The sequence below is a fragment of the Lipophrys pholis genome, assembly GCF_963383615.2.
Source record: "Lipophrys pholis genome assembly, chromosome: 7".
NCBI classification, from domain to species: Eukaryota; Metazoa; Chordata; class Actinopteri; order Blenniiformes; family Blenniidae; genus Lipophrys; species Lipophrys pholis.
In genome coordinates this window covers 30,130,857-30,149,563 of record NC_137638.1, presented here as the reverse complement: position 1 = coordinate 30,149,563, position 18,707 = coordinate 30,130,857, and the positions used below count along the sequence as shown (strand labels likewise).

General features: G+C 44.8%; 1 protein-coding gene across 1 annotated transcript; it reads right to left on the bottom strand.

Moving 5' to 3' along the window:
- Positions 1-390: 390 nt before the first annotated feature.
- On the bottom strand, positions 391-15,038 carry gramd2b (GRAM domain containing 2B; the record flags this gene model as incomplete). Its single annotated transcript, XM_080466751.1, has 13 exons — positions 14,927-15,038; positions 13,259-13,346; positions 12,710-12,779; positions 12,287-12,390; positions 6,922-7,017; positions 6,740-6,811; positions 5,765-5,854; positions 5,474-5,576; positions 5,134-5,271; positions 2,215-2,284; positions 1,672-1,773; positions 1,065-1,146; positions 391-432 (listed from the first exon to the last, which is right to left on the bottom strand). The coding sequence occupies exons 1-13, from the start codon at positions 15,028-15,030 to the stop codon at positions 391-393; spliced, it is 1,161 nt and encodes a 386-aa protein (XP_080322877.1). The 5' UTR covers positions 15,031-15,038.
- Between the last annotated feature and the right edge of the window lie 3,669 nt (positions 15,039-18,707).

Here is an 18,707-nt window from a genome sequence, read left to right as displayed (position 1 = left end):
CACCGGTTACATTTTCTGTCACCTGTTCTGTTTTCTGTTGAGGTACCGAGCACCGAGGAAGTGGTCTCATAAGGAGGAGCGACAACGGAGGCTCAAAGCTTGACTCCAACGTCCGCAGAGCTGCTTCGCCCAACATACACCCGCGTCGTTCACAACCCCGCCTACATTTTAACCCCCCCCAAGGTACGGCACTGCCCTTCTTAACTAGACTAATATTGGGCCTGGCAGAATAAAACATCAATATCATGAGTTTGTAACATCTACTACACTATAGTAGGTATTTACATATATAGATTGCATAGATGAGGACCATCTGACAAAACACACTAGTTTCAAACTGCTCTGTGTGTGTGTGTGTGTGTGTGTGTGTGTGTGTGTGTGTCAGCACATTCAGGCAGCTTCATCCAGCAACCTCTGCAGGTTTCTCTGCACCTGAAAGGAAAATAAGTGTTTTTTTGTTTTTCTTTTTTTACTGAATTGCAAAGAAAAAAAGAAAAAGGATGATTTGCTCTACAAGTTGCAAAATGATAAAGAGTTGAAAAGATCAAAAGAAATCCCAAATTCAGGGTTGAAGCTTTCTGATGCCCCATTAAATAACGAAAAACTGTTTCTGATGACAACTTCACTGAATACTTGTTTGGTGAAACCTGCAAGCTGAACGATCCCGAGAGAACAGAATGTGTGAGATTGAGACGATTATAAGACCCTGAGTGTCCTTCAGTTTGCCTCAATATTTTTTCTTTTTTTGTAGAGCTGCAGGTTGTCCACGGTTTAAATGTTATTTGTACAACTTATAATTGTTATTTGAATTTCCAAATATAACATTGAGTAACGTTGAGTCTGGTTGAGATGTTTAACTGATGGATGTGAAAGCAGCTCTCCTTACAGCTGACGTCGGCTCCGGTAACAGATCGCTGACTATAAATGTTTGATTAACAGCAGCTGGTTACACTTCAAACTCACCGTGACGCTTTAACACGCACAACTAAAACAACTTTTAACCTGAAGGACACACGTTTCCAAAGGTGGAGTTGAAACTGCACTGTGTATGAACTCAGACCAACCTTCTCCAGCTTCAAGAGGTTGACAGTGAGAAGTTCTGAAAGCAGCTCGTTGTCCACGTCAGCACTCCTCAGGAAGTCGCTTCTGGGACAAATCAAGGCGTTAACTCACACACGATGTGTTAACTCACACACGATGTGTTAACTCACACACGATGTGTTAACTCACACACGATGCGTTAACTCACACACGATGCGTTAACTCACACACGATGCGTTAACTCACACACGATGTGTTAACTCACACACGATGCGTTAACTCACACACGATGTGTTAACGCTCACAATCTGCACTGAACTGGGACTCAAGTCTCGTGATGGTAACCAAAGGTTCAGATCAACACACACACACACACACACACACACACACACACACACACACACACACACTCACACACACACACACACACACACACACACACACACACACACACACACACACACACACACACACACCAGCGTTTGGAAGGAATCCATGGTGCCTTGTAGAACATGCAAACCCTGACCCTGAACCCTGAACCCATGAGCGTTCCAACCTAAAGTAATCGATTATGCAGAAATGTGTAGATTTCATGTTGATTTTCAAGCTGTTAATACTTTTCCAACTCACTCCTGGTGGGTGATGTCGATGGAGCCCAGAGTCGTCAACCGCTGCTCCAATGAAATGATTTTAAAGGTCAGGTAACAGGAAGACAGAACCAGGACGCACACTCTGAGGGAAAACACGTACAATAAACATCAAGAACGAGAGAGGGGAGATGTTCACGATTCACAAAACACATGCATTGTAATACTGTGGCATTGTTTTCACCCTGTTTTTCCCTATATCATTATTGTTTAGTGTGAGGCACTTTGGTTAACCTTGGCTGTTGTGTTAAATGTGCTATACAAATAAAGTTGGATTGGATTGGTTTCAACTTTAGATCTGAATCTCACCATGAGGATGAACATAGGAGTTACTGAATTATATACTACTACTACTACTAGTACTACTGCTAATAATAATAATGCATTTTATTACCAAGAACTACAAATTAAAAAGAGTCTTAAAGATATGAACGCGTAGGGTTAAGTCTAGACTAATAGAAGCTTCCAGATTAATTTTGTGTGTTATTTTTTGGAGGAATAAATAAATAAATGACAGTAAACTTACAGAAACATGTAGATGAACAGCAGAGCGTTGAGGGAAACGGGTCTGACGGTTCTGCTGTCGATGACCACTTCTGAGGTCGGAAGAAACAAAACAAGTCAAATTGGAGTCACGCTAAAGATCCAGTGATAATATCAATCTGTAATATTTTATCTTTACAAACGTTCAGTTAAATCTCTCACATTATATAGTTGCTATTCTGGAGAGAAACTGACTGAAAATCATTTGATTTTAGTTTTTTCACTTTGCAGTTAAAGGTGGAGAAAATACAGAGAAGCTAGTGTGTGTAGTTATATACAGTGTCAACAGGCCCACAGTGGCATGCTGGGAGTTATGAGGAGGACGCCCCCGGAGGACGAAGAAGGAACGGCATGAAAAGACCCAACTTAAGGTGCGTGTACATTACGTTCCCAGCAGCCACGGCAGCCCCGTTTCAGGCCACCGTGGACAAAACGGGATGGACGTGAGACAACGCAGGGGGACGGGATGGACAAACATAACGGATCATGATTGACGTGGGCGCCGTGCCAAATTTTTAAATTGTCAAAAAATTTGCCATGCCGGCCCCGGCGTGGATGAGAAACTTAGTAGCCCGGAGCAAAACGGGATGAACGTCACAAAACGTGGCAGCACATAATTGGCCGTAATAGAACTTGGAGGCGGTCCGTAGTGGGACGGGAGGCTTACAGGAAGTTAGGTTTAGTGCGCGTTCTATCACGGTTGCTACGCGTTTTATCACGTCGCGCTTCGTCACAGTTCTCACGGCGTAGTTACGGTGTATGGTAGCCGTTTCATCACGTTCAATCACGGCTTATCCCGGCATGTGACGGTTTGTGGACCCGACGCGTTGCGTTCTACTCCGGTCTGCCACGGCGCACCGTCTGGGAGGAAGCCGGGCCCGGAGGGGAGTTTCATTGGAGTCTGAGCAATCAACGACAGAACACCTTCTACAAGCTCTGCCATCAAAAATGAAATCCAGAGGTATGTCTGCACCCAGCAAAAGTCTCAGGAGACAATGATTGCTTCACTTTTGGTGGTCTTTTAGGGCATAAATGTGCTTTGAAATTGTCCAACGTCCACATTTCATCCGTAGACAGCCTTGACAGAACGTGAAGAACGTGCCATACCTTCCTCAGAATTCCCCAAAATCCCACGGCGCACTACGTTTTTACGGCAAATGGGGCTGCCTGAACATAGTGTCAACGTACCCTAACAAACTCAAGGCTGTTTTAAGGCCTGTTCATGCTACCAATGTCCACGAGTGTGCGCGAGTACGTGCGGCACTCGTGACGTCAAAGTGTCATCCCCCCCGTGCACGAGTGTCCGCTCCGGCACCCGCGGCGGAGGATTGCGCACAGCCCAAATTTTGTGACCGCGCAACCTGTGCGCGACCTGTGCGCGACCTGTGCGCGACCTGTGCGCGACTGTACGCGCTGACTGCGCATGCGCCAAAACCCACTGGTCGCTTGTGGGAGGAGGTCCCCCGTCTCCCCGTCTGAACAATCACAATTTATTTGCAAACAAAGAGCCAGAGGCTCAGAACTCCTGAAGTGCAACATAAACTACTTTAGGGAAGGTGGAGAACGCCGGGCAGCAGAAGTGGAGATATTTTCGGGATCGTTACGTTATGTTATGAAAAGTTAAGGAAGTGAGCCCAGAGTGGAGCGTGAGCACAATAGTGTGCGGCCTCCGGACACTCGTGTACCTCGCGTACTCGTGGAAACTCGCGGATATTAGTAGCATGGAGAGGCCTTGCTGCTTGACGTGTCCCTGAGTTTCTCACGTCTCTGTGCGGACAAATTACGTTATTTCAGCCGCCACGCCCCTCCATGCGGACCTTTTCACGAGGAACGCCACCGCTCCGTGCACCTCCAAATTGTTCTGACCAGACGGACGGGGGTGTGTGGAAAAAAGGCGGAGCTGAAGAGGAGGACTGAAGACTTGGTTTTAAAAACACAAAAAGCATAAACCTGCACATCCACCCTGAAAACACAAGATTTCACTCATCGATGCCAATTCGCTTCAGTGTCAAACTTCAACAGAGGGAAAATGTAATACCAAATAATAGTTGAATGCTCCAGTCCACTCTCCACTAGCAGGATCACCTGCGGGTGTCGAAGAGAAGAAGTCTACTTCTTCTGCTCTAATTTAATGCTGCGGTGGAAGTGAGTTTGTGATGCACTGCCCCCTGTAGTTTGGGAGCGGGAGCCACGTGCAGTATAAAGGCCTTCCCAAGCTCTCCGCAAAGCCCGTCTGCAGACCGTGCGCAGGTCACGGGGCTACACGATTGCCTCCATGCTCCACTCTGGGCTCACTCCCTTAACGTTTCATAACTTAACGTAACTATCCCATAACTATCTCCACTTCTGCTGCCCGGCATTCTCCACCTTCCCTAAAGTAGTTTATGTTGCACTTCAGGAGTTCTGAGCCTCTGGCTCTTTATCTGCTTATAAATTGTGATTGTTCAGACGGGGAGACGGGGGACCTCCTCACACAAGCACCCAGTAGGCTCTGGTTCATGCGCAGTCTGCGCCGTCACAAAATCTGGGCTGCGAGGTGGACGGAGTGGACCCTAGCGCACGGTGGCGGTGACAATTATGACGTGACTGCGTGTTGCGCACACGAGCCTTGTGGAGAGCATGAAGGGGCCTGAAATGGCACACATGTTCTCTCATAATGATTCCACACTTCTAAGTTCCGTACGTCATGCCTGAGCATCAAGCATAAAACAGCCATAACAACTTGAATAAGTGGTCAAACATGAGCTATGGCTCAGTTGCCAACTTGAAGCTGAAAAACAATTCGAACAGACCACAAAATAATTACAAAACAACACAGTTCAATGTAGAATATTTCAGGAGGTCTTTGCATAAAATTGTGCTGCACCACAGGTAATTGGTTTGGTAATGAGAATCCTCTTACGAGCGTCGTGCTGCTTGTCGTCTGAGCTCTGCTGCTTTGAATGCTGGTTCTTCACTTTGTGCTGGAGGTCAGCGTGCTCCAGCGGGGAGGCGCTGTCTTTGTGCTTCAGCACCTCCAGGAAAGGAGGAACTGGGAACTCTGCAGATGAGGGTAACAGTGGGAGTTTAATGTCCTGGATACGATGCGTGCACGCTGGTCGCTGTGTAAACAAGCCCTAAGACCTGAAGAATGAAGGTTGTGGATTTCATCCTGATGATTCTGCTGAGGATTTTCTGCTTTTAACTCTCTTGCAGTTTCCAGATCTTTTGGTCTTCAGAACCTGCTGTTGCCTCACTAGTACCTGCTATCTTTTCGTAATCCGGGGCTTGAGAGTCGGAGCTGCTGCTCTCCTCTGTGTCGCGTCTCCTCTGCTTGACGGCTCCATCCAGGCCACTGAACTCTCTCTGCACAAACACACACTCATTAGTAATGTCCTGCTTATGGTGTACACACACACTCTTCTGTTCACCTTAACAATATAAGAGGATATAAAAGTTTGATGCATGTATATATTGTTTGTAGAGGCCCTGATGGACTTTTGTGTTTTTCTAACTGTTTTCTGACTGTGAAAGTTGTAGCAGGTGTTTCTCACCAGAGGAAACCGAGGCGAATGAAGCGACCTCTGACCTCTGAAGCTGTTTTCTGCGGAGGAAGGGATGGGGCTGCTGCAGGGACTCTTCTCCTGAAAACACATCGTGCACAAACACAACAGCATGTTCCTTCAAACATCGCACTCAAACATTTGTCTCAAAATGGAAATAAAACAAAGTTTCAAACTTTCCCTCTTAATAAAACACTCCTTATACAAAAAGGATTTTTAGGAATGATCTCATGGAGAGTCAACTACACCTCCGTTTAGAAAGTTCAAAATCTCAACAATTTCATCTATTGATCTACAAACATGCATATTTATGTATAAAAATCAATAATAAACAAGACCTTCCAAAGCTTTTTCATCTTATCTTAGACATTCACTTCGACCCAAAACCCCCCAAAAAATTTCATTCAGGACCTTTGTCATACTGACAAACATCAACTTTCTCTCACATTTTATTGGCCCAAACTGTGAAATTCTCTCAATAAATCACTGAAAATGCTTCCGTCTTTAAGGCTAAATCATTTATTCTGCTGTCCAGATAGTCTCCCTGAGTCTGTGGTGATACGTTGTGTGGTTAAAGGAACTGTTTTTCTATTATTTCCTTTGATTTCTTTTTGACAGAACATAATTTACAGTCTGTCTAACTTCAGTCATTGTCATTCATGTTAAACGAATCCCCAAACCACAGATACTGTATCGGCATTGGCATTGGTATTGATAAAAATAACACATATCTTAATTATTAGCACAACTAATTACTCGAATAATGTTACGTTTGTTTCAATTTGCCATTCCTTGTTCAGTGGGAAACAATACAGTGACGCAAACATTACTAAATTTGAAGCATGCACGCTCACAATATTCCTCATAAAACAGGTATAATGGATTCAAAGAGCCACATGCATCCCAGGCACTGACAAACAAACTTCAGCGTTTTGCTCTTGCTGAGTGTTTGGGGGACAGACTCACCTCCAGGTGAAGACAGACTGACATGAGGACCTTGTAGGTATTATCTCTGGATAGGAAGGACACAAACACATACTGCAACAACAACACAAGACATCTTGTTTAGTCTTTCTTTCCAACACAGACATACAGACATAATTCATAGATTTGTAATAACATCATTCCTGTCATTTTCTCTCTCTCACTCTGTCATTTGCCGTGGAGATCACCAGAGCGTTTGGCACCAGGATGGCAGTCTTGGTCTTCTTGATGTTTGTGACGGACACCACAGGAATAGCGATCTGTGAACCAGGAAGGCAGTTCAGAAGTTTACTCTGTGTAGCTACTCTTCTAGTTTTATCATGAACTTCCTGAGGAATAATAACAACAACAACAAAAACAATAATAATAATAATAACAATGATGGCTTGGATACAGAAAACGATATTCATTCACGCCAGTCACACCAGTGGTGGGAAGCTACATAGTACACAGTAAATTCCCCAGTGTTGAATATGCAATGTCAAAGTGCATTGACTCCATCAGAGTTATTACAACACCAGCTTGAGTAAAACGTCCCCCAGTATTGGTGTCAATTTCCGGAGTTAAATGAGGCAGGGTTAAAAGTATTCTGAAGAGAGTTAATTTTGACACTGCAAAAGAGTAAATTAAGTGTAAAATTAACATCATTGACAGCAGTGACGTGCAGTCAGGGTAGACAGGGTAGACAGGGTAGGCGGTGCCTCTCCAAGGCTGAATTGTTTAAGTTTGTTTAATGTAATGATGTGTAGAATCTGGAGTTGGTGTGAGGGCCCAGGAGCAGAACCGGAGGCAAAAGGATCAGTCAAAGAAGGTTTTTTTGAGGAACAGAGGAGTTGGGGGAAGGGGGGAACCCAGGGAGACTCGAGACTGGGAGGCTGGAGACTTGTAGAGACACACCAACAAGAAATCTTCTCGAAGGTTTGAAGACACACTTGAGGACTTGAAGACACACAGCGAGCATGGAGAGGCACACTCAAATGGGAGATCTTCTCACATCTGCTTTCACCCAGAGGAGAGCTTAAGTAGCTGTGGTGATTGCCCTGATGACCTGCAGGTGCACCCAGCTTCTGTGAAGAGTGCAGGAGAAATAGCTTGCAGCAGGAAATGTCTCCCTGGAACTTATCACAATAAGAGCATGAAAGGGCAATCACCACAGTACCCCCTTCCTAACGAACACCTCCTGGTGTGCGTTCAGGCTTGTCCGGGTGTGCAGTGTAGAAGTCCCGAAGAAGATCATCATCCAAGATCAACCTCCGGGAAATCCAGGACCTTTCCTCAGGACCGTAACCCTCCCAGTCCACCAGATATTGGTGAACACTGGGTGGTCGTCAATGATTCGAGAGGGAGGCGGGGGACGCAGCAGACCAGCAAGGGATCGGTGCAAGGCTTTACCTCTGGCGAGACGGGGCAGGCGAGGACAAACTCCCGAGCATCCTTATTCATGGAGGGCCACCAGAAATGACGCAGTAGAAAGTGGAGGGTGCGGGTGTCTCCAGGGTGACAGGCAAGATGGGATGAATGGGTCCACTGGAGAACTTGGGAGCAGATTGGGTCAGGGACGAAGAGCCGGTTGGATGGACCAGCGTTGGGGTCGGGGTGATCCCTCTGGGCGTCACAGACTACTCTTTCAATCTCCCACGTGGCTGCACCGATAACACTGGCGGAAGGGAAGATGGGTTTTTGCAGAGTGGAGGTAGGCCAGGTTCTTGTGGTTGGTCCAGATGATAAAGGGGACTTGGGATCCCTCCAGCCAGTGCCTCCATTCTTGAAGTGCCCAGACAATAGCCAATAACTCGCAACTCCCAACATCATACTTCGGCTCAGACCTGGACAGTCGGCGGGAAAAGAATGCACAAGGGTGGATTTTACTGGACCCAGGATGGCTCGCAGTCTCATGTCCAAAGCATCCACCTCCACAATAAACTGAAGAGCCATTTGGAATGAAGGAGGGGTCGATGAGTGTAATAGGGGCCTTATTCTTAACAGTGATGTCATTCAAGTCTCTGAAGTCGATGCAGGGGTGGAGAGAGGAGTCCTTTTTGACAAAGAAGAAACCGGCACCCAGGGGAGAGCAGGAGGGCCGAATGAAGCTTGAGGCGAGAGAGTCCTTGATGTAGGCTTCCATGGCTTCCTTTTCAGGGCAAGACAGGTTGTAAAGGTGGCAGGAGGGTAGGGGAGCCCCAGGAAGAAGGTCGATGCTGCAGTCATAGGGGTGGTGGGGGGGTAGGGTAGGGTAAGGACAAGATCTTTGTGAAACACAGGAGCGAAGTCATGATAGAGGGACGGGACGTTGGAGAGGTCTGGGGGAGTGGCCGGAGGCTGCGGGGCATTGGAAACTGGATTGGCTGACAGCAGGCAGTGGGAATGACAAGCCAAGGATGAAGGATTTAGCCCAGTTGAGGTTTGGGTTGTGTTTCTGCAACCACGGGTAGCCCAGGACGGAGGGAGATACAGGGGAAGGAATAACAAGGAGTTGGATGGTTTCACAGTGGTTGCCAGAGAGGATGAGGGTCAATGGTGACATTGGAAAGGAGTCTGCCATCTAGAGCACTGACACGCTTTGGAGAAACTAGTGGCTCTAGGGGTAGCTGCAGTAGTTGGACAAGGCCAGTGTGGATGAAACTGTCGTCAGCTCCCGAGTCGATGAAGACGCGGGTGTTGGCAGACTGGTTGCTCCAGAGGAGGGTGGCTGGGAAGGACGTGCGGGGCGAAGAGCAAGAAGGGGAAGAAGTTTGGCTCACCAGTTGGCCCTCCCTTACTGGTGAGCCCTCTCTTTTGGGTGTGCTGGGGCAGGAAGCGACGAAGTGACCCCCGAGTCCGCAGTGGAGACAAAGGTTGTTCGTTATACGTCAGAGTCGCTCTTGGGGGTCCTACTGTGTCCGACCAAATTGTGTGGGTTCCTCCAAGCCAACAGAGGGGGGCACAGGGGGCTCTTGGTAACGAGGGGATAGAGAAGCAGGGGATGAGGACTCTGGTGGGTTACTCACAGGGGGAATGGTGCTGGAGGTGCTGGGCGGAGAGGATTGGGCGGCCATTTGGGTGACTTGTTGGTTGAGCTGTTAAAGGGTAGAAACAATCTGCTGTAACATCTGGTCATGACGTCCAAGCAGGGCTCCTTGTGTGGAGAGGGCTTCCTTAACTGACTCCGGGTCCGCTGGGTCCATGTTGGGTGAGAAGATTCTGTAATGATGTGTAGAATCTGGAGTTGGTGTGAGGGCCCAGGAGCAGAACCGGAGGCAAAAGGATCAGTTAAAGAAGGTTTATTGAGGAACAGAGGAGTTGGGGGAAGGGGGGAAACCAGGGAGAATCGAGACTGGGAGGCTGGAGACTTGGGACACACAGGAACGAGAGGTCTTCAGAAGGCTTGAAGATGCACTTGAGGACTTGAAGACACACAGCGAGCATGGAGAGGCACACTCGAATGGGAGATCTTCTCACATCTGCTTTCACCCAGAGGAGAGCTTAAGTAGCTGTGGTTATTGCCCTGATGACCTGCAGGTGCACCCAGCTTCTGTGAAGAGTGCAGGAGAAACAGCTTGCAGCAGGAAATGTCTCCCTGGAACTTGTCACAATAAGAGCATGAAAGGGCAATCGCCACAGTTTAATGGTGTTTTGCAATCTTGATTCTGTTAGATTAAAAACTGCCAGCCAAAACATATTGTAGCGTTATGGAGCTGATCGCTGCAATGCATTATGGGAGTTGGGTTGGCGGTGTTTCAAATGTCTTTATTTGGGGTTATGTTAGGCTTGTTAGTGTTGATGATGATTGTGTTGCCTTGTGTTTTTGTGGTTGAGTTTGTGTATAGTTAGTTGATCGAGTTTAGTTTAGTTTAATAGGAGTGAAGAGGGTTTTGTGTGTCATCTCGTCCTGCCATGGTGTTCATTCTCATTTGGTAATAAAAAAGAATTATCTCTGTTGATAGTATTTGGCATAAAGCCAGAAGGTCACTTACATGTGACAATACTCTGCATCTCTCACTACAATGACAAATTGCCTTCTGAATTGTCACTAACTGATGGATACTTACAGAAATATTGTCGCATTAATTAACACTTAGCAGCGTTGACAGCTTTTAGTATTTACTGTTTATTCTTCACTGCAAGAGAGTAACCAGTCAACACAGTAGAGTGTAACATCAAACCTTATTAGAGTTATTTGACAATGCAGTGTTAATGAGAAATTAAATGTAACTTAATAAAAAATGATTTATCACAACAGAAGAGTCAATTATCAACACTACTCAGAGTAATATTTACACTCTCCAGAGTTAATAAACCTGTGGTGTTGAATTCGAATAACTTCCTGTGTGTGTGTGTGTGTGTGTGTGTGTGTGTGTGTGTGTGTGTGTGTGTGTGTGTGTGTGTGTGTGTGTGTGTGTGTGTGTGTGTGTGTGTGTGTGTGTGTGTGTGTGTGCGTGTGTGTGTGATTTGTCCACTGGGTGTGGCCATCGGGCCCGGACAGCTCCACCCCGGTGATCGGCAGCCCCCCAGACCTGGGAAGGCCCCAGCAAACCACCCCAGAGAGCCACACCCCCGCCCAGAAAGCACCAGATGGCGAGTACAGAGAGGAACAACAATCAAAATCATGTTTTTCTTTTGTTGTTTCTTCTTTGTTAATATATTTTCCTGCTTCAAAATCATGTTACTGTCTAGATAGAGCTTCTCAGTCGTTGTAATTGAGGTGTTATGGATTAGTATGGTAATTGAAAATAGTATATATAGCAACTAAAAGGGTAATGTGTGTTGTGTGTTGTGTTTCCCCCTCCTCTCTCTCTCTCTCTCTCTCTCTCTCTCTCTCTCTCTCTGAGCGTTCCCCCCCGGTCGTGTACAGCGGCCAGGCCAGGTTCCAATAAAAGCAGCAACAGGAGGAGACTCCAGGTCTCTTCCTGTTCAAGAACAAAAACTGTTCTGGCACCCAAGGCTCTCAATCACATCATATTGTTTACCCAAGCTGTCGAACAGGACAAGAGAAAAAAAAATAGAATTGAATAACACTATACAGTGTTAGCCAGTGTTAATTTTTTACTCTATTTAGTGTTAATTTAACTCTAAAAGTTTAACACTATGGAACTAGTCAATTTAACACCAGTTCAAGTTAGGACCACATAGACTCAGGAATAGTGTTAAATGTAACTCTTTAAGTGTTAATTTGACACTGCAAAATATACTGTGTAGCCGCAGCTGCCCTGGGGCAGGCTGCCATTTCGGCCAATGACCCCTTCGACCACCACAACATTCATGCAACCATTCATACCCATTCATACAAGGCAATGTGGGTAAAGTGCTTTGCACAAGGAAACAACGACAATGACTTGGATAGTGGGGGATTCAAACTGCCAACCCTCCAGTTATCGGACAACCAACTCTACCACTGAGACAGGGTCGAGGAGTCAGTTTCATTTTTGAACTGTGGATTTGACTTATTTCAATTCTGTACTCTAATCAGGGATGTCTGCAGTGGAGAGCAGGTTTATGTCCAGACTTAAGAGCCCGTTTGAGTTCAAATGTTCCTGTCAGTGTTTTCTGTACCTTTGTGTCTTTGCCAAACACCTTTGAATGGAAGCAGATCCAGTGATCGGAGACAAACATCCGTCCTTGGTAGAGGATGTCTTTCTGCAGAGCGCAGGTGTATGCTGACACACAGGTCAAACATCCAGTTAGAGAAGACAAACTGCAAACCCACTTTTTTCAAAAGTTGCAAATGATGTAGACAAGAAATCAACAGTTCTGCAAATTAAAAGAAAATACGGAGTGGTACTGGAACTTTGCTTTATTAAATAAACGAAGAGCGATTACACTGGATTAGAAGGTCATTTGATTCCCTGTGGAAGTAGATTCAGTCTTCTGTGATCATGTCAGAAACATCAGGTGCTTAACAAACGATGGGTATCGAATGTGTGGGTTTATTATCTAATCCCTCATTCAGTATTTAAGCAGGACAGGGAGACTCACTCTGTCGGAGCTGCTCCTCTTTGCTGATCTCCTTGAACACTTTATGGTACTGGCAGTTGCTCTTGGACAGCTATATCACAAGAACAGGCACACTTATCAATGTAGAGTGTTGAGATGTACATCAGAAACTGGATCATTGTAGTGAAACACAATGAGGATATTTGGAGAAAAGTGCAGCTGATACGGGAGTCCAGTCACATTGATATTAGAGTAAAGAAGTTTTAGCTTGATCTTTTTTTCATCCCACATGAAACACCACTAATAATACACAAAGTCAAACTTTTCTGTTTCTGACATGAAAGCTTCCCTATAACCATGTTATATATATAAAACATATAATGTGATCTCAAAAACATTGGATTCCTTCAGGTTTGTTCAAACAGCGACCAGGACATTATGGGATCAAGGCTGAAAGATAAAGTTCATATCGGCCAATACATATATACATGTTCCAGATCAGCAGGAAACCAGATATCTGACATAGTTTATGATGATAATGTTTATAGGCGTAATAAAATGAGTATCAGACATTATTTAATGGTGGCTCACCTGGCTGTAGTAAGACTTCTTCCTCTCTATCTTTGAATCAGAGTCTGTCTGGACCTGAGTCAGCAGGGAGTGGTCAAAGGTCTTGGACCTGCGGACAAGAATGAAAGAAATACAGATAAAGATGACTATAAATTTATTACACAGCTTGTTGAAAAACAGGTTACACAATCCAAGTTAACCTGAATTAAATATGCTATAACACAACATGTGCTGGACTGTCCAGTACACACACACACACACAGAGTCTCACACGCATAAACGCACGCGCACACACACACACACACACACACACACACACACACACACACACACACACACACACACACACACACACACACACACACACACACACACACACAGAGTCTCACACGCACGAACGAACATATGCACGCACGCACACACACACACACACACACACACACACACACACACACACACACACACACACACACACACACACACACACACACACACACACACACACACACACACACACACACACACACACACACACACACACACACACACACACACACACACACACACACACACACACACACACACACACACACACAGAGTCCCATCCAAACATGGATGTGTGAGAACACAAATCTGAAAATGACCAGAAAATAGAAGAATTTTCAAACATCTATGAGGAGAAGAAGTTCCAAAACTCCAATAAATATATTAGATTTCTGGATGAGCAATACCTCTACAACTGGTCTTGAGAGGGAAATAAATGTGCTGGTAGTTTCAAAAACATTGTCATGTCTATTTTTTTAGTTTAGAGGTTTGGACAGCTGTGAAGTCTTCTTCTGGACTGCCCTCTGACTTTATTTCTATCTAATAACAAACTAAACAAATCATACTTTATTAACATTGCTGGTGAAATTTCTTTTGTCCTCGTTTCCACCGATGGATGGGCCGCCACATAATTTTTTTAATCATTTATTTATTTTATTCTATTAAATTCCTTCCAGAATCAACCCATGGGTAGCAGCCACACAGCGCAGTGCTCAGGGGGAGCTGGGGGGGGCCGAGGCTCTTGCTCAGGGACCCCCCAGTGGTGACCTGTCCACTGTGGGGATCAAACCTGTGACCTTCCAACACCAAGTTGGTCTTTCTCACCTGTATTTCAATGATTCCCAACCAGAGACCTTTGTGACTGGGAAGAGAACCAACAACTCCACCACACAGTCACTGCTACCTTCTGCTTCTGCTGTGACAACATCACCTGGTCATTTTAGAGATTAGATTAGATTAGATTAGATTAGATTAGATTGGACGGGACGGGACGGGACGGGACGGGACGGGACGGGACGGGACAGGACGGAACGGGACCGGACCGGACCAGACCGGATCAGATCAGATGAACGTGTATTTGTTACAAGTGAGGAGCTGCGGTGCGTGGCAGCATAGTGGACAGTCTCACTGAGGTCCTACAAAGGCCTTCATGCAGCTGCAGGTGAGGATCAGGACAGAACACAGCCTGAAGCAGCAAGAGGAGACGCAATTCACTGTCAATCTTTTTCCTGTGGGATTTCTTTGTGCAGTCTGCACTGCTGACTGAATCTCAGTGGGTCGACAGTGAAATGACAACATTGTAACCCTGAATTCTAATTCTTTTTTAAAGCAACTTCAAATTGTTCTATTCAAGTGTCTGTTTACCTGACTAACAGTGGTTTCTTGTAGCCGGCCTGCTCCTGCTGCTCCTGCTGCTCAGGCTTCTCATGCTGCTCCTGCTCAGCAGGCTGCAGGAGCTCGCTGATCATTCTTCTGTTTCTCTGACGCTCCTCCATTAGGTTTTCTATATCAGAGCTGCCAACATAAGAACAAACAGGTTAGAACTTGTTAAAAGGCAGCCACAGGGCTGAAGACCTTCATGTGTACAACCTGGCAGGTCACCACTGCAGGGAAAACCACTCTAGTACTGATGGGTTTTATCAGGATGAATAGAATCTAAATAGAATTAATTTTCTATTTCTCACCAAACACTATACACAATACCGTGTTTTTACCTTTAATATCCTTATGTACTCAATAAGGAGGTTACATTGTCAGATTAAAAGGTGATGCTGCAATATGGCGCCGTTTGAATCCCATGGATGGAGTCGAGGGAATCACCCTATAGAGCCACGAGAGATATATATATATGATATATTTGAAGTTAATAATATACAGTAATTGTAATTTTAAGTAGGGCTGACAGCCATATCCAGACTCAAGCCTTATCAAAACATACTGACTTTCTGTAATTAAAAACTGGAAATGGATAAATGGATTAAAATTTTAAATTTTTTTATAACAAAGACTTTTCTCATGAGAGCCTCCCAAGGAGCTCACATCAACACTTGTGGAGTTGTGTATTTTGAGACTTGCAGTTCTTTTCAAATTCCCTTTATACGGTGCAGAAGTAAAAGTTGAAAGTTTTTGTTCGCTGTCTAGTCTGTAAGCGAAACAACTTCTAGCTTTTCTACCACAAGGCTTTCACAGCAGGTATGAACTTTATCCAACATGATGCATTTCATCTGCACCAAGCTTCAACAGGGTTACCGTGGCCAAACGCCACTTCTGTTTTCCTTCACTCACTTTATTTTTTCTCACCAACATACTAAAAGCAGTGGGCTTGTGGCAGATCCCTCATAGCAGATAAAACTGCTTCTGTCTTCCTTCTGTGAAAAATTTATTGAACCCTTATGTTCGTTTCAAACAAAAAAATGATTATTATTATTTTCTCCTGAAACTCTTCCCTGGACATCAAACAAAGGTCAACAGCAGACCTGATGGTGGAATATGTTTAAATCCTGGTTCATTTCCGACTGTCTACTTTGGCCTGATCTGGCATAGAAAGTCAGTCCAGATCTAAAATAGATCTAAATTCACTTCCAAAAAATTATTTTCCTCACAATGGAATGTGATTCTAATTATTTTAGAGATCTTTTAAAATCACCAAAAACATAAAGACAATCCCAAGTATTTCTTCTGATGAGCATCGGGGAGCTTTTTGGATGTTTGCATAATGACTGAACACTCTGCATTCAAAACATTAACATAAAAATGTTTCAGAAAGATCAAGAAGGAAGTTCAAATGTGTTGCTCCTGTTGTTTTTCATGTGGTTAAGTGACTGTAAAGTGACCATGCAAATGGCTACAGACTGAAAAGCATGCTCACTCTTGAAATGGCAAATTTCTTTAAATAAAGGAATTGATATTTGATAGATTTTCATCATATAATTCAACCAAATATCAATACCCAAGCAGCGTTTGTATCCTCAACTGGATCCAGCCTTTTTCTGAATCCAAATGTAAGTATTTTTCTAACCCTACCGTGTTGTTTCACAGGAGGTCAAAGAGTCTATGTTTACCTAATGATTGTTAGTATATTGCAAATATGGATAGTAAAGCAGAATGCAGAGAAACATCAGCCTACTCATAAATTGACCAGTTCTTTCAGCAGCCATGTATAACAGTAACTTTTAAATAAATAATCTACAGAAAGTTCACAATCACAATAAACTCACTGATAATATCTTTCTTCATGCTTTGAGGTTCCTCTGTTACACTTCCTGCCATCCTCCTGGAGCACCTGCTGGCTCCTGCTCTGCTCTGCCATGGCACTCGCAGGTCTGTACACACCAGATCCTTGCCTGTCCAGAGAACTACTGCCGTGAGAACTGAAACATGAACTAACCCTGCAGTCTGATCCTGGCCTGGTTCCCTCACCTGCCTGTGTGGGAGTGTGTGCTGGGCCCCTGGTATCACATGTCCCAGCCAATCAGGCAGCAGGGCAGGGGTGTGTGTGTGTGTGTGTGTGTGTGTGTGTGTGTGTGTGTGTGTGTGTGTGTGTGTGTGTGTATGTGTGTGTGTGTGTGTGTGTGTGTGTGTGTGTGTGTGTGTGTGTGTGTGTGTGTGTGTGTGTGTGTGTGTGAGAGAGCAAGAGAGAGAGAGAGAGAGAGAGAGAGAGAGAGAGAGATCTAATATAAACTTTGATCAGTAGTATTTGCTGGATACCATACATGCGGTAATGGCCAGCGTTAGAGAGAACATGGTGATTATCTTTGCCAACAAATGTTGAGGGGAGGTTGTGTTTTTGTCTGCATGTATTTATTGATTAATTAATTTATTGGTTTGTATGTATATATGTAAATGGTAAATGGACGAACTTATACAGACCTTTTTAGCTGACAACAGCCCCAAAGCACTTTACATACTGTAGCTCATCACATTCACCCATTCACACACACATTCACACACCATTGGAGGCTGCGGCCGTGCATGGCGCTTTCACGCCATTAACTTCCCACTTAATTTGGGAAGTTAGCGGCCCATCGTTTCCGAATAAATCCCCAAAAACTGCAATTTCCCATACAAAGTGGATGAGAGGCACCTCATGGAGGATCATAGAATATCAGAGGAGATCAGCGTCTGTTGCCATGGAGACACTCCCTGCTCAGTGTTTCACACAGTAATGTGGCATTGGCGAAGGTCTGCGCTCTACCGAGTATAGCTCTAGTTTCTCAATGGAACTTCAACTTTCTCAGATTACATCGGAAACAAGTGTTGGTAGAAGAGATCCCCCAGAAAAGGTGATGCCACTGTGCTGTCAGTATTTCATGCATCACTGCAAACGGAGCCTATGAAATAATCACCTCATGTACTCTAAGTGTCATTTTTGCTTCCAAATCAGCCCAGATCTGCTGAGATAGGAACTCCTCCAGACAAATGGTGCCCAACCTTCAGTCCAGGGCACCATTGGCAGTTGGCCAGTCTTTAGTTTGCTCGAGGTTGTCAAAATATATTCCTACACATCAAAGAAAAGTATAAAAAGACCAATACCAGAAGTGACCTGTTAACATGCTTATTGTTTTGTTTGTATTTTATTTCACAGGCTTCTTCACTGTAATGTTTTGGCACATCATAGGATCTGCAGGCTTTCTCAGATGCAATTTAGAAGGATTATCTCTTTCATGCACTAAGATGTTTGCAGCATCTACATAAAGTTCAGCTTTGGGATTGCTCTGTCGTTGTTGAAGTAGAACAAATCCCTTTTGTTTTTGCTTCAAACATATCAATTTTAACCAAACAGTCCCTAGCTGACTAATGTAGCCTGAGGTGCTATGATAAAGCAGTAACAGTTTTCAGATCACCTGCCATCTGTCATAATGTTATGGCTGATCAGTGCTCACATTGCTGCGCAGTGTTTGGTGTTTGCCAAGCATAGTCTCTATTCTGATAGCCAAAAAGCTCAATATCTCATCAACCCAAACATCAAGCTCACAGGAGTCTCATATTTCATCCAAGTTTTCTGTGAAGGAAAGTTGTTCAACGCCCCCGACCAGCCAGATGTTAGAGCAAGTGGCAACGTTGTCTGTCGCCTGGCCCAAGCAGCAGAATCAAAAGTTGTTCATTGACAACTGGGTACAAATGTCCTTGGCACTTGCTCAGGAGG